This window comes from Carlito syrichta, unplaced genomic scaffold (assembly GCF_000164805.1).
Source record: "Carlito syrichta isolate Samal-C Ts95f unplaced genomic scaffold, Tarsius_syrichta-2.0.1 Scaffold287690, whole genome shotgun sequence".
NCBI classification, from domain to species: Eukaryota; Metazoa; Chordata; class Mammalia; order Primates; family Tarsiidae; genus Carlito; species Carlito syrichta.
In genome coordinates, this window is record NW_007231786.1 from 29,978 (window position 1) to 57,436 (window position 27,459).

The 27,459-nt window shown below is 37.0% G+C and overlaps 1 protein-coding gene across 1 annotated transcript in view; it reads left to right on the forward strand.

Moving 5' to 3' along the window:
• The first annotated feature begins 337 nt into the window (after positions 1-337).
• ALB (albumin) overlaps positions 338-27,459 on the forward strand; it is a 58,235-nt gene continuing 31,113 nt past the window's right edge. Inside the window, exons 1-6 of the mRNA XM_021709912.1 lie at positions 338-411; positions 20,780-20,817; positions 21,897-21,954; positions 22,765-22,897; positions 25,840-26,051; positions 26,628-26,760. Of these exons, the coding sequence (XP_021565587.1) occupies positions 356-411; positions 20,780-20,817; positions 21,897-21,954; positions 22,765-22,897; positions 25,840-26,051; positions 26,628-26,760 (630 nt within the window). The 5' untranslated portion in view covers positions 338-355. The remainder of the gene's footprint in view (positions 412-20,779; positions 20,818-21,896; positions 21,955-22,764; positions 22,898-25,839; positions 26,052-26,627; positions 26,761-27,459) is intronic.

The following is a 27,459-nucleotide window of genomic DNA, read 5'->3' on the forward strand; positions in this document are numbered from 1 at the left end:
TAGCATTTAAGTTTCCTCTATGTCTTTTTGTGACTTGATAGCTAATTTCTTTTTAGTGATGAATACTATTTCACTGTTTGGATGGTCCACAGTTTGTTTATCCATTCAGCTACTGAAGGACATCCTGATTGCTTCCAAGATTTGGCAATTATGAATAAAGCTGCTATAAACACCCGTGGGCAGGCTTTGGTGTGGACCTAAGTTTTTAACTTCCTTGGATAACTACCAAAGAGTGTGATTGCTGGATCAGATGGTAAGAATATGTTTAGTTTTTTAAGAAACTGCCAAACCATCTTCCAAAGCAGCTGTACATTTTGTGTTCCCACCAGTCATGAATGAGAGTTCCCATTGCACCATGTCCTCACCAGCATTTGGTGTTATCGGTATTCTGGATTTTGGACATTCTAATAGGTGTGAGTGGTGACTTGTTTTATTTTTTGAGTTGGAGTCTCACTGCTTTGCCCAGGTTGGAGTGCAGTGGCACGCTCATAGCCATCACAGCTTCAACCAGCTGTGCTCAGATGATCTTTTGGCCTCAGTCTTTCAAGTAGCTGGAACTATGGGGTGCGCACCACCATGCCCGGCTAATTTTTTGATTTATTGTAGGGATGAGGTGTCGCCAAGTTGTCCAGGCTGGCCTCGAAACCCCAGGCTCGGGCAATCCTCTTACCTCAGCCTCCCAAAGAGCTGGCATTATAGGTGTGAACCATCACACCTGGCCTCCATTGTTTTAATTTGTATTTCCCTGACGTTGTATGTCATGAGCATATTTTCATATGCTTATGTGTCATGTATATTTTTTTTTGGTGGAGTGTTCATTAAAGTATTTGGTCCATATTTTAATCAGATTGTTTTCTTTCTTATTATTAAGTTTTAAGAGGTATGTATTTTGGATAACACTACTTTACCAGATTTTTTTTTTTTTTTTTTGCTATTTTCTCCCAGCCTATGTCTTTTCTTTTCATTGTCTTGAAAGTGTCTTTTCCAGAGCAGGAATGTTTAATTTTAATAAAGTCCAGCACATCAATTCTTTATTTCATGGATTGTACCTTTGTTGTCGTAGTTACTGCCAATCCAAAGTCATCTAGATTTTCTTCTATGTTATCTTCCAGGAGTTTTATAGTTTTGTGCTTACATTTAGGTTTATAATTGGTTTTGAATTAATTTTTGTGAAGGGTGTAAGGTTTGTGCCTAGGGTCTTTTTTTTTTTTTTTTTTTGCACGTGGATGTCTAGTTGTTATACCACCACTTGTTTAAAACAATATCTTTTCTTTATTTTATTGCTTTTACTCCTTTGTCAAATATCAGTTGACCATATATACTTATGTGTATTTATGTTTATATGTTTATTTCTGGGTTTTCTATTCTGTTCTGCAGATCTCTTTACTTATTCTTTTGCTAATACCACATTGTCATTGTAGATTATAGTAAGCCCTGAAGTTGGGTAGTGTCAGTTCTCTGATTTTGTTCAGTATTGAGTTGGCTATTCTGTGTCTTTTATCTCTCTGTATAAACTTCAGAATCAATTTTTCAATATCCACAAACTAACCTTGTTGGGATTTGGATTGTGATTGCATTGATTCTACAGATAAAGTTGGGAAGAATTGACATCTTGGCAATATTGAGTCTTTCTATCCATAAACATGGATTATCTTTCCATTTATTTAGTTCCTATTTGATTTTTAATCAGAGTTCTGAAGTCTTTCTCGTACAAATCTTGTATATATTTTGTTAGATTTGTATTTAATTGTTTCACTTTTTGAAGTACTAATGTAAATAGTATTGAATTTTTAATTTCAAATTTCACTTGTTCATTGCTGGTGTATAGAAGGCAACTAACTTTTGGATATTTACCTTGTATTCTCACACCTTGCTATAATTGCTTACCAGTTTGATGTTGTGTGTATGTGTGTTTTGTTCATTCTTTCAAATTTTCTACATACACAATCATGCCATCTGCAAACACATATGGCTTTATTTCTTCCTTCTCAACAATATTGAAAAGCAGTGTTGAGGAGACATTCTAGCCTGGTTCCTGAAAACTTTCCTTAATGTTTTGCAAGTCAAATTCATTTCTATTTTGAACCTGCTGAAGTGGCGACATTCTCATCATCGTCAGTGTGGGTTTTTCTGGCTTTCTTTGAGTTGGCTCATGAACTGCCAAGACATTGTGTCAGGATCCATTTGTCCCTTAGTTGTCTGTCCACACGGCTATCTGCTGAGATGTGAGTCACTGCTCATCTAATCTTCTACTCTCTGTCCATGCAGTTCACTCCTGTGGTGCCTCTCCATCTTGTTGGCAGCCCCTTCAGTACCGTTCAGTCTCTCGATTCCTCTTGTACCTAGTTTGGGGATGCTGGAATCGCTTTGTTGCTTCTCCCCATCTCCACAAACCTGCCTGAGGTTGGGGTTGCTTAAGATAAGTCACACAGCCATTTCCTCTCTGAGTCTTGTTCCTTTCCCAATAGATTTCCTGGAGGAGAACACGGACTCTCTCTCTCACAAGATACTATTTTTTCTCCCTTACTTTTCCTATAATATTCCAGAAAAAGAGAATCTTTCAGACAAACCATCTCTCCCTTACCCCTGGTCACCAGGGATCATATTTTTATTACTTTTCTCCACATCTGTTTTCTCTTCCCAGCCTGATAGATTATTTCTAGTCTCTTCTCAGATCCTTTTCTTTTCTCCAATATTTCTCCCAAACACTTTGTCTATTTCAGGAATACTTTCATCTCCTCTAAGAGCTTACGTTTCAGAAACTAACACCAAAAACATCCCTTTGTACATGCTTCTCACCTTTTATATCTCTTCTCCAAAGCATTTAGCACACAATGGCCAGACTGGTTGATGACAAAAATCAACATTTTCTAAAGAAAGGAAGAGAATGTACTGTATCAAGAAATGTTATCCCACTGCATAGGTATTGGTATTTACTTTATTTTGTGGGGTCAGGTTGGCTTCAGTTTGTGCGTGTTTATAATTATTCAGATGACAGGGATGGGAGTGTCAAGCCCAAAGATTTTGGGAATCCTCATATAAAACTAGGAGTTACTGAGGCATTTTTTGGTATTTTAATTGATGTATCCTATTTGTATATACTTTGTGAGTGCATGTGATTTTTTGATACACGTATTTAACATGTATATTTATCTTTTCTTTGTGTTGGAAACATCACAATTCTTCTCCTCTAGTTATTTTGAAATATACAACACCTTATTGTTCGCTTCAATTTTCATATTGTACCCTCAAATACTAGAACTTATTCCTTCTGTCTAACTGTACCTGTGTGCCCATGAAAGACATTTTTGGATGTCACAGTAAGTGAGAAGGTAAAGACCTTTAGAGAAATGCTTTCTCCTGTGATGTCATTTTTTGGAATAATAGACTAGGATTGTTGAACACTGAACCCTAATTCATTTTGAAAAAATTTTATTAGTGCTAAACACCGGAAAAACTAATAAATAATAGATAGTAACTATTATTTTTTGCATTTGTAGCTATAAAACTGAGACACTGAAAAGGAACTCACTCCCAGCTTAGTGGCAGAGTTAAGAATTGACCCCAATTCCTGTTTTAACATTCAAATGCAGCATTCTGTGAGGTGCCTGGCACTATTCTAGGCATTTATTATGTTTGCATAAAACAATAGATTTTCAAATTTTTTTTTTTGAGTTTTTCCCTCCTTAGGGATTTCAGATTAATTTTGGCTGCTTTTAGCTCATTCATTCTAACAAGAAAAAAATAAAGATCATTTACAAAGAGTATATAGGTTAGCCTTGTAAACATTTCCTAGAGTTATCAGTGCACATACCCATAACCAAGAATAAGATATATGAGGAGGGGGTGTGCAATATCTCTCTCTATGTCTTATGTATCCATGTGACTACTTAAAACCTACCATATATGCTAAACTTCTTAGGCTCCTTATTCCCATTTGTTTCTTTATTCTTAAAGACATTATAATTTCCACAAACACATATACTTGTATGCTTACTACATATAATAACAATCACAATAGTAATAATAATAATAACCAAAACTTATTGGGTACTTGCTATGTGCTTGGTACTTCTGGGGAGTTTTACATGTCTTAAATCACTGGATGCTCAAAACAAACTCATGTCCACAATATATAGTTGGAAAATTGAGGCACAGAGAAATTAACAGAAACTGGCAAATAACAGAGGGAGGAGCACACTGGGTCATCCATGTTTGTAGTTGCTTCTCTCTCTGAATGCAGAAGTGGCAATATCAGCGCTGCTCATTCTCCTTGCTCATCACAGGTCTTTACAGTAGGTTCGATGGAAAAATAACTTCTGGAAACTAAGACTGATGTCTCTGTAATTATTTTTTCCTAATTTGTGTGTAATACAGCACTCACTGCAATTATTTTTTTTTTATTTTTAACTTTAAAGATATGGAGTATAATTCAGGGTTAGGTATACAAATGTTCATTATGCAGGTACCCTTGTTGATGAGATGTGCCCCCCTCCTCTGCACTGCAATTATTTAGAATTTTTTCACATTGGAAGAGGCAAAGTGATCTGCACAGGTTTTGCAGAAAACTGATAGTATAATCCCTAGATTTCCTTCACCACATTGTCCTTTACCAATATCTCCCCCACCAATGTGCTAAAAAGGGGCCCAGCAGACCATGTGAGACAGAACAATACAATACTTTTTTAGTATCTCCCCAAATTAGATTATCGTCCTATGAATGATTGTTATATTTATTGTTGGCGCTTCTTAGAGCTCTCTTCCCATGAGCTCTCCCCAACTGACCCGCAAATGTCAGACTCAGCATTTCTCTTTCTCCCAGAGCTGGGCTAGTCCTCAGATGTCATTTTTGTGTGTGGACTTTCTGTAATTCATTTGCCCAGAGTATACTTTTCAATGGACATAGTTCACTCTTTGTTGATTAGAGTTGTGGAGTATTTGCTATCTGCCTGGGTTTTGCAAATTATCTGTGGTAAAGGATTAAAGTGTAAACATTAGGTCATTGGCCTTCAAAGTGGTGGATGGGCTGATATTATAGTTTAAAAATCTCTAAGTGAATTTATTTCTTAATATATTAAAGGATGTTGACAGGGCATTTTTTTGTATACAAAGTGAATTAACTATGGTCAGAGGTGATCTTAAAGTTTAAGCTGCTGGCTATTTCTATATTACATTTCAAAAGTATGAATGAATGGAAACACATATTGCTTGTTAACAATGTTAAGCAATCATGGCCATCTCCTTTCTTGTGTTATAATTTTTTTTTGCCTGTCTTTGCTTTTAATTTGTAAAGTCCTTGAGAGGAATTAATGTGCATATTAATACTTGTGTGTGTTTCATAAAGGCTGAAAACTGTTTTGATACAATGTAAACTCTCAAGAAAAACCTTGAATTAACTCTTTATTCAAATCAAACATAACTATAAATCTATCTTGTTCTTTGCACAAGATTATTTAAATCTGAAGGTCAAGCTATCTAGGCATATGTGGTCACCAAGATAGATATCATGACACTAAATCAAAGAATGTGATGTGACTATCCAATAAATGTTCATGAAGATAACCAAATAATATTGCAAAGAAATATCCATTTGCAACTCAGTAGAGCTCAAGTAAGGAAAAATGGAGATTTATTAGCTTTCCTGTCAAGGTAAACTTGATTTTCATTGTGTCACATATATGTATAATCAATGAACAATAACTTAGTGAGATGGGCTATATTTAGCTCTAATAATCCTTTGGTAACATAGAAATAAAGTAACTAGGAACTTAAGGCCCTTCTAGCACATATATATTACTTATAGGGTAATCATGGCAGTCTTAACTTCACTACTGATCAGCAGTATGACATTGCATGAGTGTCTGGGTCTTCTTTTCTAGATTGTACATTGCAGATGCTCCTGGTTTTTCTCTAACTTCCCACTTGCTACTTTTCTTTGGCTTTCTCTGGCTCCTCCTCCGCCCTCCATCCCCTAAATGTTACAATACAGAGGGTTCAGTCCTTAGTACTCATCTCTTCCCTGTCAGAAATCTCTTCCTGGGTGATTAGATAATTTCATTTATGCTAACAACTTTGAACACTATCAATGTACTATTTCTTCAAGTTTTTATTCATAGCAAGACTTTCCCCCTGAGTTCTAGATACCTATATTGTACAACATCACATTTCTACCAGGATGTTTACCAGATATTTCAAACTTAACAAGAGCAGAAAGAATTAGCGATTGCCGTCCTTGAACTTAGTAATATGTCCCCATCTTCTCCACACCATCTGCCTCCCAGGCTTTCCCACCTCCATAAATGACCCTAGCATTCTCTCAGTTGTTTAGGTCAAAACATTCTTCTTGCATTCTTTTTTTCCCTTCACACCTCACATCTAATTTGTCAATAACTGCTGATTGCTTTGCTTCCAAAATATATGCAGAATCTGACCACTGACGAGCACCTCCTTTGCAATAATCCTTGTCTAGACCATATCCATTCACTTCTTGCCTGGGCAACTGCCATAGCCTGCTAGCTTCCCTACCTCCACTCCTGCCCACTATGGTCTATAACATTCAGACAGTGAGTGATCTTTCTAAAACTTCAATCACATTTGGACATGATGCTTCTTAAGAACTGACCTATGACTTTACACAACAGCCAGAATAAAGTTTGACTTCCTTATGGGGGTCTAAATAGCCCATCTTCTGCCTCCCCCTGGACCTTATCTTTCTCTACTCTCCCTGTGTCCACTCCATTACAGCTGCCTTGGCCTCCTTTTCTTCTTCTTGAAGAGCCTTTTCACTTACTATGCCTTTTATTTTGGATGACCTCATTACTCACCCCCACCCTTCATCTCAAGTACATCACGACTCTCTCTTGTCATCATCTAGATCTCAACGGTGTCACTTTTTCTCAGGCCTTCTCTGACACCCTCAGGTAAGTTGCAGTTCGTCACTATCATGCTCACAGCACTTGAGTTTTCGTTTTTAAATGTTTTTTGTTTTTGAGTCGGGTCTCACTCTGTTGCCCCAGTTGGATTGCAATGAAAAAGTCACAGCTCACCACAGCCTCCACTTCCTGAGCTCAAGCAATTCTTCCACCTTAGCCTCCTGAGTAGCCAGGACTACAGGCAGACACAACCACGCCCAGCTAATTTTAGTATTTATCTTTTGTAGAGACTAGGGCTCATTCTATTGCCCAAGCTGGTCTCGAACTCCCGGGTTCAAGGCATTCTCCCAACTCAGTCTCCCAAAGTGCAGGGATGACAGTCCTCCCAAAGTGCTAGGATTACAGGTGTGAGCCACCGTGCCAGGTCCACAGTACCTGATTTTATTATTGTCAACTTAGTTCATGAAACTAGTTTGTCAAGGAATACATATGTTTTATTCAGTGTTGAGCCCTTGGCACCTAAAACATAGAAAGTCATCAAAGAAATGTGATGATGATTTGGTTGACTGGCCTTTATAGTTTTATCTGTAAAGCAAGGGGCATTAAACCAATTATCTCTAAGATCTTTCCTAGTCCTAAAATTCTGATGCAGTGTCTTAATACCGAATTGGTCTGCATAATGAGGATAACAAAATGACCATGTTGCTCTCATTTTCTAAAGATCTAGATTAAGTCACATTTCTTACCACCTGGACCCATAGAACCTTTTCCCTTCCTGTGTGGACAACCTTAAAGTCTCTGTAGGCTAGACTGAGACTAGTCATGTATTATTTTTCTTTGTTAATTAAGTGCTCTTGCATGTATGCCTATAGCTGCAATTTCATTTGAACACTTTTGAAGTAAGATCCTATGCTGGTCCGTCTGCTTTTTCTCATGGTAACAATGATAATGCTTATTCAAATTCATTGAGGTCAATGTCTGCCAAGCACTGTTTATACTTGACATTCATTATTTAATTTAATCCTTATAGCTACCCCACAAATTAATATTACTATTTATTCTCAAAAGCAAGAGTATTGAAGTAATTTGCCCAATTCCACACAGCTAGTTAGCAGTGGAGCTGGCATTTAAAGTTGAGGTCTAATCCCAAGTCAGTGCTCTTAATAAACAAATGATAATGCCTCATATAGTACCTAGCTCAGAAACTAGAAAGATATGTGAAGTACAATAGACACTGAATACTTATTTGAATGAACTCAGTGAATAAATAAAGAAGAAGTTCTATGGAATGACTGTGTATCATACCCAGAAAATCTTTAGGTAATTATTACAGAAAGGATGCTCATTCCCATGAATAGCTTGCTTTTTTTGGTTACTGCCTTCACATGACTTACATTTGTATTTATCATTCCAGTCCACTTTGCTTCTGCTTAATCCAGCAGTTTTGTGTCTGAGCAATCATCTATCTTCAAACAAATTCCACAGATGTCTCATCTAACCTGTTTGACTTGAAAGGTAATCACCACTATGACAAAACTGAAAACAAAATCAAACCTAATTTTCCTAGGAAGAGCAGGACTTGGCGTAGGTTGGAAAAGTTATTTTAAGAGCTTTAGAGTATCCTTTTTATGTCTTCTAGCAGTGCTAAAGCAATAATTGAAAAAATTTTGTTAAAATAGTATAAAATAAAGCATTGTGTGGCTGTTTTTAAAATAGTAGAATCAAGTAGTAAGAAATAGTAGATTTAATATTGGATTTATTGTGAGGCTACTTAAAAGTTGAAATAGTCATGGATGCTTCAGTGCCCCATTCCCAACATGGTTGCCAGTATCTGTTTTTTCCCTCATCTTGTACGGCTCCCTCTAATATCTTGCAGGTTACAGGGGGTACAAAGCAAGGTCTTCATGATACTTAGAGACTCTATTTGAAAAGAACAGAGAATAAAATACAAGACAAATAGTGTACATCCTCACGCCAGCTTCTGCAGTTCAACTCCTCCCCCTCCCCCACATTTTTTATTGCCTACAATAATGAATGTAGCTTTGCCAATATAATAAGAGTTTTGAGGGACTATCAAAGAATAATTGCCTTATGTTGTTTGAAAGGCATCAGAGATTACACGCACACACAGACACACACACTCACACACACACTCTCTCTCTCTTGATCCAAGATTATCTGAATACGCAGTCCTTGTTCTGCTAGTCACTAATTGTTGATCTTGGGTAGGAAACTTCATCTCAGTTACTTTACCTCAACCTCAGTTTCCTCAGTTGTAAAATGGGATAACAATGCTCTCCTAATAAGATGCTAATGCTTGTAAAGCACTGCTGAGAACAGGGACTGGCACACTGTAGACATTTTATAAATGCTCATTAAATAAGCAGACTCCCCGGCTGTCTTCTTCTTCCTGACACACTCAGTGCTTCAGTCATATTAATAGAGTTCTAACCCAGTGCAAATGTACTTGAGATCTTAGTATTTGCAGCCTTATCATGAAGAAATGTAAATTTTCTATTATTATTATTATTGACAATAATGCCACAGACTTGTATTATACTTTCATGAGTATCAAGGTATTGATGACTACCAGACTGAAAACTGTTTACTTGTTTTGTTCATTTATTCATTCAGCAAGTACTTATGGAGTATCTACTAGATGCCAGGAACATATGTGATTATTTATGTGAATCTTAAACTTACTAGAGATGGAGACAGAACAATCTTTCTGGTTTTTCCAAAATACAATCACTTCTAAAATTTTGACTCCTTTAATCATAGGTTGAATGACTATCTACTAAGTGTCTATATAGAACTGAGAGTTTGGGGAAGAATACAATGAATAGGACAAACCTCCGTTCTTACAAAATAAATACAATTTAATATAAATCTTATAAGTTCAAGAGATAAGAATGAGACTAAGAATGAAAACAAAGTAATAGAAATCATCGGAAGAGTGAGAAGAATGTAAGACTTGGGGAGAGAAAGTCCAAAGATGGGAAGACTTAAATAGAAACTGGGGAAGCCCTCATGATTGGAGATAGGCCAAACAGTGGAGACTTTGATAGAGAAATGACATGCCATGCTGGGAAATGGGGAGATGACCTCATGGCACCTTACACATCTTCTCACCTAATATGGTATTTTATACTTTGTAGGCTTGCAAAAAGTAGTCTAAGGAATATCACTGAACTAATGGAGAAATTTATATATTTGAAAGAGAAGTAAAAGATGATGCTACAGAGATGATTCCTTATTTGTTCATTCACTTTCTCATTTATTTAACAAACGTTATCGAACACATTATGTGCCAGACGTTTGCTCCCACTGGGAATGTTACAATGACAGAGAAGGGAACACAATAAACTAACAGAAGCAGATTATAGAACATTTTGAATACCAAGGCAAGAAGCTGGGTATTTATTTAAAATGTAATGGGGAGCCAATAAAGAGTTTTAAAGATAAGAATGTTTTAGAATTAATCAGAATTGATAAGGACTAGAAGTGTGAACATTAATTAAGAGTGTATCGCAATAGCTCAGGCATGGTTTGCTAAGAGCTTAAGCCAAAGTCGTATCAGTGTCCTGGTGAAAATGAATGTGTGAGGATGGATCAAAACTATTTAACTAAATAAAATTAAAGGATAGATCAAAACTATTTAGGGTCAGATTAGAGACTCAAGGTTAAGGAGAAAGAGGTATTAAATTTACTCCAAAGTTATGACAATGGGTGACATAAAAAATTATGGTATTAGAAACTAAATGGGTAAATTTGGAAAAAAATTAGATGGGCGAGAGTCATGCTGGGAAGATGACCAATTGATTTTGGACACACTGACATACTGAGCTTGATGTCAAGTGAGTTTCATGGGGAGAGATGGGTCTCCAAGGTTCTTTGACAGTGATCAAAGTAAGAAACTGATTTTACATATCAATCTAATATACACAAGAACAGCAAAAATTTCACAAAATGGCAAAATGGTGAATCTTACCATATACAATTCACTCTGGTCAATTCTTTTCTGTTTTATTTTACTAAACAATACTGATCATAACACACTAAAATAATTTCGTGACCCTATTTGAAAATTGTTCTAAAGATAATTGGGAATTAGGATCTTACTGTAGTAGGTGTGTTGTGGAGATTTTTGCTGGTAAGGATCTTGTAGAAGAAAACCCAAGAGTAATACAGATTTTGAGTTGTGCAATATGGCATTGGAAAATCAGCTTGAGTTCACAGAACATAGAATTTTTTCCTAGATGATCTGTGACTACAAATAGAGAAGACTCCAACACATCAATAAGCTTGTTAGACACACCTCAGGGTGTGAATGACAAAGAACATTAGAAATCCCATCACTTACTACTTTTTCCTATAAAAACATATGTTTCAGTTTAAAAAGAAGGGTGTATGTGTTAATATCTGATGTCACCAGATTTCTCCTAGTGATTAAAAGAGTGTCACTTCCTATTCCCCTTCCTATTCTTGTAGACACATTTCGTATTTGCTATTTCCCAGGATTATGCACAATTTTAAGTTATGATGAGAATGAACAAAAGAATAACCTCAGAATGGACTGATTTGTGGCTGTCAGTTTAATTTGGCTGGTCAAGAACCAACTGCACCCAGGTGGGAAGTGACCATGAGCAAGTTTCTCTACAACAAGCAACATTGCTTCATTGGATAGTTAAGTCACTGGAAAGGTTCCATATTTGAACTCCTTCAGCATCCCCTTTGCTTACACACCTAAACCAAATACAAAAGAGTATCAATGGGAGTTAGGACTGGGTTGGGAACTGGATCTGAGTGGGGAGGCCAAAGAAGCGCCAGCCATATGGCACATTACAGGTATTGAGTAACATTCTGGGCAATGAATGTGGCTGCTGGGCCAATGGGCTATATCATTGGGCTATTTAAATGAACTCTGGTTTAACTAGTGGCTCTTAGAATGTTTGTATCCTCCAGTTGGTCAGGATTGAAGTAAGGCAGCCTCTGTTAACCTGTTTATCTCCATTTTATTCTCCTTGCTGGAACCTTTCTTATTGGCTTCTAAATGCTCACAAGCAAAATGTTTCACTGATCTGTTAATCTGTTTACTTACATTTTACTCCCCTCACTGGAACCGTTCTTACTGGCTTCTAAATGCTCACAAGCAAAACGTTTCATTGATCCTCAACACTTTTTAGCTGCCTCCATTTGCATCCAAATTTCTTAACTACACTAATTCTTGTACTGCATTCTGATGAGAAAACAAAATGTGAGGGGACACATAGTATCAGATTGCTTATGGCCACTTACCACATGGGTGCAGCTGATTCTTAATCAGTCAAATGAAATTGACAGTCAGTGAAAATTTTGGATGGTTCTTTTATCCAAGGCACCTGCTGAATCTGGTGTTAGATTTAGTGGAGCATGAGGCGTTGCTTGTGCTTTCAAGATACTTATACTGGGGATATAGGACATAGATTGTTGCATTTCTATTGTAAGGAAACATTAATCTAACAACCGCAATGATTCAGAAAAGAAAAAGAAGCTTCTGAACAGTCAAATAGAGATTCCAAAGATCAAGCACCAAAGTTCAGGCCCTAACAGCTATTAACAAGGATCAGTTAACTTTTTGTCCTAGTGGGAAGGGACTTACATGGTAAAATTTGAAGAACTGTAGAACCCCTACTTCACGTTGTTCTCTCTACTTTGTCACCTGTCTGAGATGTCACCCATTAGGAATTCATTGACATAACAGCAGTCCTTTCTAAAATGACTCTATTTCTAGGAATGTCTGTTGTGGTTAGGGGAGGAAATAGAGTATTGAGGGAATAGAGACATTAGGTCTTGTGGAGTTTAATCGGATTGTTGATCTTTAACACACCTGCTTGAATTTGCCAAAAAGTCAAGAAATGGGAGTTTTGGCTTGGGGTGTGCATTAGAGAAGAGGTATATGGAAATGAGAGGCTAGGTGATAGTGGAGAACTCAGGGCACCTAAGAGATTAGGCCTGGTGTACAGAGGGCAGTGGCTTAGGAGAGAGGGACCACCATAAGGTCTCATGAGGGATTAGAGAGGAAAATGAGTGCCACAAACAGATTTTTTTTTTTAACTTTTCAACTTAGCTCAAGGCAATAAGATTCTGTTCAGGACACTCTTTCACTATTTTAACTTTCTCTATTTCCTGCAAATAGAGACTCCAAGCCCTTCATTCTTACAATCCCTACTTTACAGGGAAAACAGAAGTCACAAGATGGGCACCCTCTGTTTTCCTGACACTAGAGATCTAACCATATCTTCATGCATTCTGGCCTCCTTCCCTGTAGTTTTACCAGGAGAGCTGCTCCTCTCTTTATCTTCACTTGTAGCTTGAATCTTATTCCTTCAGTGTCTCAAGAATTAATCAACTATCTCTTCTCTCTTGCATATTTCACATATGCCTCTCAATTGAACCCTTCGTATTGGCTTCAAGATGTTTCATTGACCCTCAACACTCTTTAGCTGCTTCCATTTGCATCCAAATTTCTTGGGAGAGTTTTCCATACCGGAATTTCTTATTCTTCTTCTCCTAGTCACTTCTCCAGTCACTCCAGTCTGGTTTTGGTTTCATCATTCCATCAAAACAGATCTGTTAAGGGTGTTAGTAATCCTCTTGAGATAGACAATTTTTCATTTCTCACCTACTATCTTTGGCAATAATATTTGTTACTCCTGACTTATTCTCCTTTAAACATTCTCTTCCTTTGAGTTTCCTGGTATAGCATTACTTTGGATTCCCCCCAACTCCTCCTTTCTTTGCCCACCTTTTTTTTGATCTCTGATTTTCCTCAAGACTCCAGCATGGGCCTCTCTTTTCTCACTTTGATCTCTCTCTAGGCTATCTCAATCCTAAACTTCTTGATGACTCATAAATAATATTCCAAGTTTAGACATTGTCTCTGACCTCAATATCCATATATCTATAACTATCTACTTGACTTCTCATCCTAATGTCTCAAAGATGCCCGAAATCCAGCTGAAATCCAATGTCTCAAAATCCTACTTAAGATTTTCCTGTGTAGCTCTGGTCTTCGGCCAAAGTTGTTTCTTCTTCTTCTTTTTTTTTTTTTTTTAAGTTGGAATCACTCTGTTGCCCAGACTAGAGTACAGTGGCACACTCACGGCCACCTCAGTATGGACCCTCTGGGTTCCGGCGATCCTTCCGCCTCAGCCTTCCAAGCAGCCGGAACTACCGGTGCATGCTACCACACCTGGTTAATTTTTTGATTTATTGTAGAGATGAGGTCTTGCCAAGTTGCTCAGGCTGTTCTCCAACCTGTAGGCTCAGGCAGTCCCCTCACCTCGGCTTCCCAATGTGCTGGGATTGCAGGCTTGAGTCACCTTGCTCGACCTTGAAGCCATTTTCTACGGTCACATCTCATGTCACACTGAGCTTTCCTTCAACTCTGTGTCTAGCCTTTCTCAGTGTCTTCCGATCTCTTTTAGCCCCAAGCATTTGCACATGCTGTTTCTTCTGCCTGGAAGGTTATTTTCTTCCTCCATTACTCAGGTCCATTAAAAAAATGATCAGCTTATCTAATCAAAAGAAATGTGAATATATCTGTATAATTCTCAGCTCAATTGTCAAGTCCCCAGGAAAGTCCTCTTAGACAACCTGGTAACATGACAAATAGATAACACTTGAATTGGGAATACCGTTTCATCCCTAAATGCTTGGGTGACTTTTGACTTTGTCAATAATATTAGAAAAATGATTTCCCCACAGATAGTATCTTTCTCTGGGGCTTATACTATTCAAATGACCACATTTCCACTTTTAGCTTTGCCTGGAAACCCAGATAATTGCAAATTCTGCTCTTCTTTTTCTGCCTTGCCAGCCTGTCTTTTTTTCTTTCTTTTTTTTGACTTTCTTAAGGTTCTGCCAGAAGTTTCATCATCTTTGAAACTGGGACCATGCTTTGGTCTTTTATTAAACATTTAGAAATGACACATCTTCATGTCTTCTTTACTTCCCTCAATCCTCTGTCTACTCATTCCATTTCTCCAGACAGAGTTCCTTCACAAGCAAAAATAAACCCAGCATGTGCAAACTTGAAGTTTGAAATCTATTGTGTTGCATAGGTAACTAAAGAGGCTGGAGCTCACATATCTTATTTATGCATGAGATTGCACTTGGATTTAGAGCTGCTTCTGTCCTGCTTCTTTAATATTCCAGGAGCATCTCATATTCTGCAGGCAAAGTAACTCATAATGTTGCACAATTACTTTCCTGTGTGTCTGTCTTCCCTGTTAGACTGTGAGCCCCTTGAAGTGATTGTATTAATCTTTTTTATCCTCAGAGTCTGGCATATAGTGGGCACTCAATAAACTCTGAGCATGAATGAAAGACTAGGTGGCACTACTTGAAATAAGTATGAAACGTTATTTTGTGAATCATGCCCTGTCAGCAAGAACCCTGTTATTCTTAAATAAATAGTATGTTTGTTGATGCCAGGTTAATGTTTGCTTTAGGATGCCATCATTCCTGGTGTTCATTTTTTTTTGGCCAATTTTCCATGTAACTGTGGAGAGAAATTTAGACTCATCAATACAGCTATTTTCTTTCAAGCCATTCAATGTGGAGAGGCTAGCTTATATAATTTTAATGAATGAATAAATATTGTAAGTATGAAAATTATATTTGAATTGAAATAGTAATTGCATGTATTTTATCTAGTGATTTAAGTTATTGGTGTTGAATATACTGGGTATGTCACAATTGTGAATCAGAAGCATTTCAGGAGAGTGCCATTATCAACATTATGTTACTGAAATTAGTTCTGTTTGAACGCATATTTTTGTTGCAACATATTACTGTTAAATGAACGATTTTTGCACACCAAATCTTCAAACCCATATATATTATTCTAACAAAATGACTTTATTATTTTCAATATCTATATAATGAAAAAATAATTTTGAACAATTCAATGGTTATATGCCCAATGTTTGAACACATTTACATTACACAATTTACTATATTTAGGCTAGAGATGAATTTCTCTCAAAAAGATGAACATAGACCAACTATTTATATGTTATATTTCTTAATATAGTTTAGACAAGTTTAATTCTTCATTTCTTACAAATGAGAAGCTGAACTAGGCAGAGAGTATGGTTGAAGAGTAATTGTGCAGTTTAGGAATGAACAAACTCTCAAACTTGGATCTCAAATGCCTCACTTGATACATTCTCTCCTATCAGTCAAGCCCTTTCCTCATTCTATAAGATTATCACATTGGAAACATGGAATCACAGAATGTTCAGGGTAGAAGGATCCTTAAAGGTAATTTAATTCAACTTGATCCACACAGCATGGGAATAAATATAGATCTGCATGTCCAAGTCTGCAGCTAGAAACTGCCATTGAGCTGAATTAGGCTGTGGAGTAAGTAACTGAGAAATTTGAAGCAAATGATTGGGAAATTAGGGTGTAACATAAGGAAAGAGCAGAAAAAAAGTTCCTTTTGCCGTGGAGTTTTGGGAGCAGAGGGACTTAAAAGATGGGATGAGCCAAAGATGGTGATCTAGTGGTTTTTTTGTTTTGCTTTTTGAGTCAGAGTCTTACTCTGTTGACTAGGTTGGAGTGCCGTGGCATGATCACAACCTTCCAGGCTCAAGCAATCCTTCCTCTTTAGTCTCCCATGTAGCTGGAACTACAGATGCACCACCATGCCCGGCTAAGTTTTAAAATTTTTTTGCAGAGTTGAGTTCTCATGATGTTGTCCAGGCTGGTCTCGAACTCATGGACTCAACGATCCTCCTGCCTCGACCTTCCAGAGGGCTGGGATTACAAGCAAGAGCCACTGCCCAGTCTAGTGTAGTTTTTATGATGTAAGTTTCCTTTTCCTTGTCCCCTATGAATCTTCAGCCAATTTTTCATTCCTCACGAATTCAAGTGGCTAATTTGCAGGGATGATTTATGGAGGAAAATGAGGGCTGGCTGATATTTGGATTACATTACAATTTTTTATTTGCATTAGAAATACTTATATAAGCTTATACATTTTGGGCAATTTTCTTATTTTTTCTTGGGAAATATATCTTCATAAGTTAATAAGAAATTAAATTGCTGTTTCCTTTTTTCTTCATTTTTTATCTCTGCTTTCTTATAATTGCTAAGTTTCAATTGGTTGGTTTGATACTTTATGGCCTATCACTTTATACCCTTCAGTATTTTTCAAAAAGCCGTACAGAAGACCCTTCATGATAGGGAGAATTTGTGTATGTTCATTTTACAATGGGAAGAATACTAAGAAAAGATTCTTCCATTCCCAATATTCTCTCCAAATGAATCCAAATTTCCTGTATTTTGGAATGAGTTTGGGTAAAGTGGCTGTTCTAGAAAATCTCAGTTGAAATACTGAGAATATTTTTAGGTGGTGTTGTCACATTTTCATAAATGTGCTTCACTTTATTTCTAAGAGAAGGAAACCCAGAAGTATAATCTATCACAGTGAGAGACAGCATAAGAGCTAGGTCAAACATTGCCAGATAGAGGGCAAGTCTGGTCTGAGGGAATCCAGAGGGTAGCTTCAGGAATCCAGAGGGTAGTAAAAGGGTATAGGTTTAAGGCTATGATGAGAGTGGCTGGGAAGTGAAGAACTGACCCAGGAGATTGCATCTACTTCAAAACTGTGCCTTTTCTATTCTGTGAATGCAAAAGAAAGGAAAAAAGGGACAAAGACTGGGGTTTAAATCCCAGGATATTTGTATTTCAATTGAGGTATTTTTAAAATCTCTTCTAAAAGATCAGTACACTATTATTCTTTCCAAATAAAATAATTTCTTAACTCGTCTTTATTTTTGAACTTCTCCCCCAAAGATAAGAAAACATTTAAAAATTATTGGAGCTGTTTTTCTATTTACTTAGAAACAAGATTCTCTAAACCATATTTATAACTCTTAGTTTAAATATTTGTCTTTACCTTCATAACAGAGTCCTTTGATGACTGACTAAACATTTAAAAGCTTGAAAACAGGGTATTTAGAAATAATGAATGATTATGTAGTTTTATTCCTCTCAGTATTGAAGGGACATATAAAATTAATACTGGAGGTTTTCAGGGAAAAATGCAGAAGTTCTTACTTTGGGTATCCACAAAGTGCAAATGTTCAAGTGTTTCTTATTAATTAAGGTTAATTTTAAGCATGCAAATATTGTTAAGAATTAAATATTTCTCAACCATCTGCTAACCTTTAATTGGGATGCACACATGTAAAATACCTTACTGGTAATGTATGAAAAGATTATTTTAAGTATTATCAACTTCATGTTTTAAAGCAATGGTATCTTCATTGAATGCAGGAAAATCAATTCAAAGTTTCTACTCAGTCATGATAAATTTGAGAGTTTTGTTTTTAGATTTCCTTTTCTTTCTTTCTTTCTTTTTTTTTTTGAGTTGGAGTTGCACTCTGTAGCCCGGACTGGAGTGCAGTGGTCACTCCCAGCCACCGCAGCCTCGACCTGCTGGGCTCCGGCGATTCTTCTGCCTCAGCCTTCCAAGTGGCCGGAACTACAGGTGTGCGCTACCATGCCTGGCTAATTTTTTTTTTTTAATTTATTGTAGAGATGAGGTCTTGCCCAGTTGCCCAGGCGGGTCTCGAACCTGCGGGCTCAGGCAATCCACTCATCTCAGCCTCCCAAAGCGCGGGATTACAGTCTGAGCCACCAAGCCCGGCTTAGATTTTGTATAATTACCAGTGTAGTACAATATAATATATTGCAGCGAAAAATAGAAACAGTAATATTATTTGTTTCATTTGTTAAATTAAAAAAAAATGTGCACGAAGTATATGTGTGAGAGACAAAGACCCGAATTTGTAACTTGGTAATACAATTATGTTCAGTGGTAAACATTTCATGTTTGTCTAGGCCTTCCCAGGAAACTCATATCAGGAAGAGGTAAGGTTGACTACTGGTTTCTTGTAAATAGTTCCTGTACTTTCTAGAAAGTTAAAATAAAAGTTGACAATAATTTGTCCAAGAAAGACTTGTCTTCTCTACTTAGAAGGCTAGAATGGTTTTTTTCTTTTCTCATATAGGTTTTATGGCTTTATAAAAATGGAAATAATTCCATAGACAGACATTCTTGTATGTCTGTTCATCTGTGGCCTGAAAGACACGTCTGGTACCATCTTTCTTTCTTTCTTTTTTTTTCTTTTAAAGATGTGGGGTACAATTCAGGTTAAGTTTACAAATGTTCATTATGCAGGTGCCCTTGTAGATGAGGTGTGCCCCCACTTCCCCAGGCAGATTCCCACTACTGCCAATCCTGCTTCCCTCACTCCACCGCTTCCGGCAGTTTACTGCTACTGCGAATCCTTTTCCTATAGTATTATGATAACTGTTCAAGACCCACTTATGAGTGAGAACATGTAATACTCAGTTCTTTGTTTCCGTGAAAGGTCACTCAGTAAGTATTGTCTTTTAAGATTCTGTTGAGTCATTAAAAAAAAATCAGTCATCTACTTTCTCTTTTTTGTGTTTACTTAATTAGTACCCATTTCTGAAGATGAAATAAAATAAAATAAAATAAGAGCATAGAATGTAAATTTATTTTACTATAAGTCTAAATAGAACAAAATAATGCTTCGCTTAAATATTTATTAGTCACAGTACCTCTATGTGCTATGGGGAATTTGACATTTAACATTCATTTATTGAATAAAGTTAAATAAATGGCTTAATATTGATTATTGTCCTGTAGTATCAGAGAAAGCCATTTTCCCTACTGGCTGAGATCAATAGTTCTTCATCTTCAGAGCAAAGGGCAGAGGTAGAACTGCCCTTCCAAGGTAGAGATCAGAACATTGGGTGGGGACAGGGGAAAAGGAAGATTTGCAAAACATTTAAACATTATCCTTGCTTTGCATTGTCTTTAGACATAATGTTAAATTTATTTAACATTTAAGTAACATTAAAGAAGAGCATGTGATTTTTCTATTTATTGAAAGAGGGAAAGAAAAATGTATGAAACAGTGATGGAAAGAATCATTTGCCTGGTGAGGAAGCTCTAGAGTTCTTATAACTTGTAGAGTGAATTTGGGCTCAGCCTGTCCTTGTGTATATTGAGATGCAAAGATAATCATCACTGTGGTTTGGGCCAGTGTTCCTCTCTGAACTGATGATCCCATGAAAGATACATTGAATCAAAGAGTCTTACTTCTGGGCCTGAATAGCACACATGTAGGCCAGAACTGGGATGGAAACCCGGAACTTCTAAATACCTATCTTAGTTGTTGTTTTTGTGATGGCTTTTTCTTAGCTTACATTTGAGGCAACATCAGCTTTTTCTGATAGAATGGTTTCAGAAGAATGTAAAAGATGTGGAGGCCCTGTGATGTGTGTGTTCGTGTATACATTGTTTTTTTTTTTTTTTTGCTATGGATAAAAGCAAACTTGGGATTAGTGATAGATTCAACTTGGCACTTAACTCTTTTAGCATGTCTTATTTCCAAAGTCATTGGTTTGGTTATATTTTTGCAAACATCGAAAACTAAAATGTTCAAATGGGAAATTGCAGATAAAGAACATGGTAAGGAATAATAGGCACAAATTATTTAACTCTTATGTAAAATTTGATAAGATGTTTTACATAACTTTAATAAATTGTCAAGGTCTTGTGGAAAAAACCAGTTCCAGATGGCAAATATACGCAAAGGATTTAGTCAAACAATTTTTTGGCAAGAATATTATGAATTTTGTAATCGGTAGGGAGCCAATGAAATTCCAAGATGAGCCTAGTTAATAATCTACAATTATTGGTTAAAGAACTATATTAGGACTAATTCCCCTCCATTCGTCCTACCTTTTCTATCAACCCCACGAGCCTCTGGCACAATGAAGTGGGTCACTTTTATTTCCCTTCTCTTTCTCTTCAGCTCTGCTCATTCCAGGGGCTTGTTTCGTCGAGATGCACGTAAGAATTCTACTTTTCTATTGTTCAACTTTTGTTTTCCTAGTAAGGGAAAGTTTTAAATGCTGCATCTTTAAAGACTTCAGTTTTCCTTTAGCATTTATTTTGTATTTGTGAATTCTTACAAGGTTATCTCATTACTGTATTTCAAATATCCTAGACTTTAAAAAATGGTGAGAATTGTTTAGTGACTGGAATTTTCTTCTGCACATAAAGGAAATACAGGCAGAGTGACTTAAACTTCACAGAATAGAGTTGAAGATACCATTCATAACTATCTCAAAGACATATTCAGTGCACCATGCTTTATTTTTTATTTAAAAACATTTTAAATTAAATTAATTAATTAATTTATTTTTGAGTTGGAGTCTCATTCTGTCGCCCAGGCTGGAGTGCAGTGGCACACTCATGGCCACCCAGTGTCAACCTGCTGGGCTCTGGTGATCCTTCTGCCTCAGCCTTCCAAGTAGCCAGAACTACAGGCGCATGCTACCACACCCAGCTAATCTTTTAAAAATTTTATTGTGGAGACGAGGTCTCACCAAGTTGCCTGGGCTGGTCTCGAACCCACGGGCTCAGGCAATCCACTCGCCTCGGCCTACTAAATTTGCTGGGATTATGGGCAGAGCCACCGAGCCTGGCCTAAAATTTTATTTTAAAGATGTGGGGTACAATTCAGGGTTAGATAACCACCATGTTTATTTAAAAAACCTTCAAAACCCGTGTTGTTAAATAAAACTTGTATTTATATTTACCCTTCCTTCAGCCTGTCTTCTCAGTAACTGTTAATAGCCATTACAAGAGTATTAGATCTTATCTAAGTTTGACTATAAAGCTATAAATATCTAATAATTTAAAAACAACTATTCTTGGTGATTGAATTATTCTTTTGTTTAAATGCAAAATAAATAGTTCATCATCATATCATCATCCTGAAATTTTCTGTAGGCATCGGAACCCAATATTTTGGAGCAGATGAATAAACTGAGTCAAATGGAAAGAAAAATAAAAAGTAGCATCATAACTTGTTGATTTCTTCAGTATTTAAACAAATTTTTTTTCTTTCTTTTTCTTCTTCCCAGACAAGAGTGAGATTGCTCATCGGTATAAGGATTTGGGAGAAACAGATTTCAAATACCTGTAAGTTAAACTTTTGATGAATCAAATTGAATGTATCTGATCACGTTGGTTGTTACTCTGAAGTGCTTACATTCCCCTCAGCAGGGTCCAGACTCTGGAACAGTGCCGCCCAATAGAATTTTTTGCATTGATGGAAATATTTGTTATTAGTGCTATGGTAGTCACATGTGGCTATTGAGTGCTTTAAATATGGAATGTGCAATTGAAGAACAAACATTTAAGTAGTATTTAATTTTAACTAATTTGAATTGAAATAGTGACATGTGGCTAGCGTGTTGGACATGACAGTGCTAGAACTCTTAAGCAACCTTCGTGATGGGAAGAACTTTGATATGTGCTTCCTTTGACTACTTGCTTGCTAAATCCCCTAAAATGTTCTTAGGGACATTTTAATATTTTTTAATCTAGTAAAAATGAGAAAATTGTTTGTTTTTTAAAGGTCAGTGCCATACTACAGCCTAATTAAAGAGATGAATGGCCTTTGTTTATTGTTTTAAGTAATTCAAGGGACTCGGGCAATGATTAGTCTTGACAATTTGGTATACAGTTTACTTGCTGGCTCTGCGTGTGCCTTGACTGCACACAGAGATGTTTAAAAGCTGGAGGAACGCGTATCCTCTTTGCCTGAGAAACCACATATGCCTAGTTTGGCCTCAGATGATACTGGATATAAAAAGGCTTTCTGGATAATAGCGAAGAAGATGTGTACAATATAGAATACATATACATACATGATTTGTTCTCTAGCATAGCATCCTGTTGTATGCTAATTTTTTATCATCCCACATTTTCCTACGTCCTTTGTTTCAGGGTGCTAATTACCTTTTCTCAGTACCTTCAGAAGTGTCCATTTCAAGAGCATGTAAAATTAATGAATGAAGTAATTGAGTTTGCAAAAACATGTGTTGCTGATGAGTCAGCTGAAAATTGTGACAAATCACTTGTAAGTACATTCTAACTTTGAAAATTCTTTCTTCTCTTTTAAGTATTACCAAGCATTTCAAAGGAAAACACATTTTTGCTTTTTTCAAGTATTAGGAAGTGACCAGATTTGTTTATAACTCTCAAAAGTTGCTGTTAAGCCATTGTTTCTTCTGGGCTAGAGATGCCCTGGCTATGCCCACACCTTTTTAAAAATATACTTTATTTTATTTTATTTTATTTTTTTGGAGTTGGAGTTTCACTCCGTCGCCCAGACTGGAGGGCAATGGCCACTCCCTGCCACCGCAGTTTCGACCCACTGGGCTCCGGCGATCCTTCCGCCTCAGCCTTCCGAGTAGCCGGAATTACAGGCGCGCGCTACCACGCCCGGCTGATTTTTTTGATTTATTGTAGAGATGAGGTCTCGCCAAGTTGCCCAGGCGGGTCTCGAACCTGCGGGCTCGGGCAATCCACTCACCTCAGCCTCCCAAAGGCGCGGGATTACAGACTGAGTCACCGAACCCGGCTACTTTATTTTATTTTAAAGATGTGGGGTACAAGTCAGGAGTAGGTACATAAGTAGGCTACGTGTAGGTGAAGTTTGGGCCTCCAACTGTCCCTCATTTCCCCTAGTTCAAGATCAGGTACTCTTATATTGTTTCGTGTTTCCCTTTTCCTCCCTCCCTCGGTCGTGTCTCATGACTGATGATTCCTTTCCTATTGTGAGGAATGATCGGGTCCCCTTTGTGAGTGAGAACATGCGGTATTTGATCTGCCCACAGTCTTAAAAACATTTCTTCATTGAGAACACATATGCAGCCATTATGGTGCATTTAAATGGCAATTTGTCTTTTTTTTTGGAGTGTTACTCCATTGCCCAGGCTGGAGTGCAGTGGCACACTCACTGTCACCCCAGCGTGGACTTGCTGGGCTCCTGCAATCCTTCTGCCTCTGCCTTCCAAGTAGCTGGAATGACAGGCATGCGGTACCACACCCAGCTAATTCTTTATTTATTGTAGAGATGAGGTCTCTCCAAATTTCCCGGGCTGGTCTCGAACCCACGGGCTCAGGCAACCTACTTGCCTCGGCCTCCCAAAGTGCTGGGATTACAGGCAGAGCCACTGAGTCCTGCCCAATTTGTCATTTGTAAACATCTTTTTAAAATGTGAGGTTTGGTTCCTATTCCAAGAGGATAATAGTGATAACATGTTTTTATTTATTTTACTCATTCCTGTTTATTGTGGTAAGAACACTTAACATGAGATCTACCTTCTTAAATAGTGAAGTGTACAATACATTATAGGTGCACTGGTTTATAGCTTACTCATCTTGCTTTATTAAAATTGATTAGTGACTCCCCATTTCCTCCTTCCCCAGTGCCTGGCCACCATCATTATACTCTTTGATTCTATAAATTTGACTATTTTAGTTACCTCATATAGGTGAAATCATGCAGTATCTGTTTTTTTGGTGACTGGCTGATTTCATCTAGCATAACATACTCAAGGTTTGTCCATGTTATTGCATATTGCAGAATTTCCTTTTGTAAGACTGAATAGTATTCCTTCCCCTGTGTATATATGCCACACTTTATTCATTCTTCAATTGATGGACATTTAGGTTGTTTCTGTACCTTTACTATTGTGAAGAGTGCTGCAATGCACTGATAGGAGTGCTACTATCTCTTAGAGATGATAGCATGTTTTTATCATCAGATATCACCAATGAATTTCTATGATGATTTTGTTATCTGGGTAGAATAATCGCACAGACATATATTCCTTATGTTAGTGATAGTCATGTTTTTACATACAATAGAAAAGTAAAGCATTCAGTCATTTTGAAGAACGATGAGCTTTTGGTATTTCCTGATACATCTTCAGAACAAAGATAGGTTTACCTTTCACCACTCAAGCCAGTTTTTATTTGCTGTGGGAGCCTCTCATCTTCCTCTTAGTTACCTTCTCCCTCATGGAGGAATCAGGACTTTAACTTCATGCAATACAATGTTTCTACATGTAAATATTTCAAAATGCATTTTTTGAAAAATTAATAAATTCTGTCTAGAGCAGTATATTTTCCCTGGAGTTATAATTGCCTTCATAATAAAAATTAGAGAAAAAGGAAAGGATTCATTTATTGGAAAGTGCTTTCACGTAATATTTTTAGAATAAGAAAGAAATCTATGTTTTAATGCAGTAACAACATAGAGTAGATTGTATTACTCTTCAGTTTTAAATAGTACCGACTCAAGAATTTGAACACTCAAAAGGAAGCAGATCAAGTGAGAAACGGTCTGACCACTTTCCTCTTCAATGTGAATTCACTTGCTGCTTAGAAGCTTATTTTCACTTAATTTTTATTATAACCTTTTCCTAGCCTTTAGTTTTAGGTTTGGAAATTGGAGTAATATAACACTCCTTAAAGCTGCTGGCAGTTTTTTTCCCCCCTTTTATTTCATTCACCATAAGTTATAGTGTGATGGTTAATTCTTATGAAAATTGTACAGAGATGGTTAAATCAAGGAAAACTCTAAACGTGACGGGGGTGCGAGGAGGGAGAAAAGTGAATTTTTATATGATTTCCTAACCAAGTTTACCAGGATATTTATTTTTTTCTACGATTATTTGACTGTAAAGAAAATGAGGTTCTGAGAGTACCACATGTTCTCACTCATAAGCGGACCCTGAACATTGACCATAATACAGTAAGAAAGGGATTGGCAGTAGCAGGATACTACTGTGGTGGGGGGTAGGGAAGACACAACATCAATAAGTGTACCTGATCTCAAACCAGGCAAAGTGGAGACCAAAGGGAGGCCAAACTTTACCTGTATGATGATCACTTGTGTACCTAATCCTGAATTGTATCCCACATCTTTAAAATTAAATTAAATTAAATTTAAAAAAAAGAAAAGAAAATGAGGTTCTGCCCAGCAATTGAAGCCCACTCCTTTCCATTTAGCACACTCTTTTTGGAGATAAGTTATGTACTGTTGCAAGCCTTCGTGAAGTCTATGGTGAAATGGCTGACTGCTGTGCAAAGCAAGAACCCGAGAGAAATGAGTGCTTCCTGGAACACAAGGATGACAACCCCAATCTCCCTTCGCTGATTAGGCCAGAGGCTGATGTTATGTGCACCGCCTTTCAGGAGAATGCAGACATGTTTTTGGGAAAGTAAGTAATCAGATGTTTATTCTTCAAAATTAAAAATTACAGAGTAAATCTATAGGCCAACCCTCATTATAGCAACTACTATAACAAAATGTATTTTCAACATTAAGACTTGGAAATTTTGTTCTTATAGTGCTTTTTAAAGAAGTAATATTTGATGCCACAATATTCTATACAACAAAGACTATAACCAAAGACTTTTGGAGTTCATGTAAATAAGATATGATTTGTATGAGAAATTTGAGATTGACACATTTTAAAGTATTATTAGGCTATATAAGTTATTCTCAAAATGGATTTCATTTTAGTCAGCAATTATGTCACCAAAATTTAACCATTTATACACACACACACACACACACACACACACACACACACACACACTCTTTACCTTCCTTTTTACAGATTTAAAGTATAACAAAGACAAGACCATCACGTGCAAATTGAGCTTAATTGGTTAATTAGATGTCTTTAGGTCTTGAAAGCCCCAGGGAGTCTTCAAACAATTGATTATAATTGTTTCTGTAATACTGTCTGCTGTAGAAAAATGACTACCTGTTTTTCTTTTTCAAAATTTAGTTACTTATATGAAGTTGCCAGAAGACATCCTTACTTTTATGCCCCAGAACTCCTTTACTATGGTCAAAAGTACAAAGCCGTTTTTACAGAATGCTGCCAAGCTGCTGATAAGGCCGCCTGCTTGTTTCCAAAGGTATAACCCAGAATAAGAATAGAGGTTAATAGTTCAGAATTTGACCATCTTACGGCTAGACTTAGAAAACCTAAGTCTCTGATAGAAATTTCCCCACATGGTCAAAAGGCTCTCTCCTGCTCCCCTCAATTTTTCACTTCTCTAAAGGCCTCTGATCTCATTTCTCCTCTTAAGATTTGCCGATGATGATCTGACAGAGGGATTCACTGAGCATGTGTTTCAATATCTCACTGCTGTTTTTGGTGGTGATCACTGTTGTGAAATATGGAAACTCGTTTGTCCAATTGCACAGCAAGGGGCCACAGTTTCTGTTTACCTTAACATGAGCCTAAAAAAGGAGAGGGAATTCAATGTAGAGAATTTCACTACTAGAAACCCGGGTTCATTGCATTCATTTTATAAATATTATGGAGTGTTTTATTTTCTTTCCTGGGGACTTTAGTGATGTTGCAAGAGTTAGTGGAGGAGGGCCTGAAGTGAATTATGCACAAAATTAGGAAGTCAGCAAAGTGACAGTCCCTGGGATGTTAGTGTACTCTTGTTCTCTCTCTTTTCCTTTCAGGGCCCTTTCCTCTGGCAGTATTTCCAGCTGGTTTCTAATTACCTAGATGCTTCTCCCATGACCAGAATTATCTTTCCTTTTTATTTATTTATTTTTTTGAGTTGGAATCTCACTCTGTCGCCCAGACTGGAGTGCAG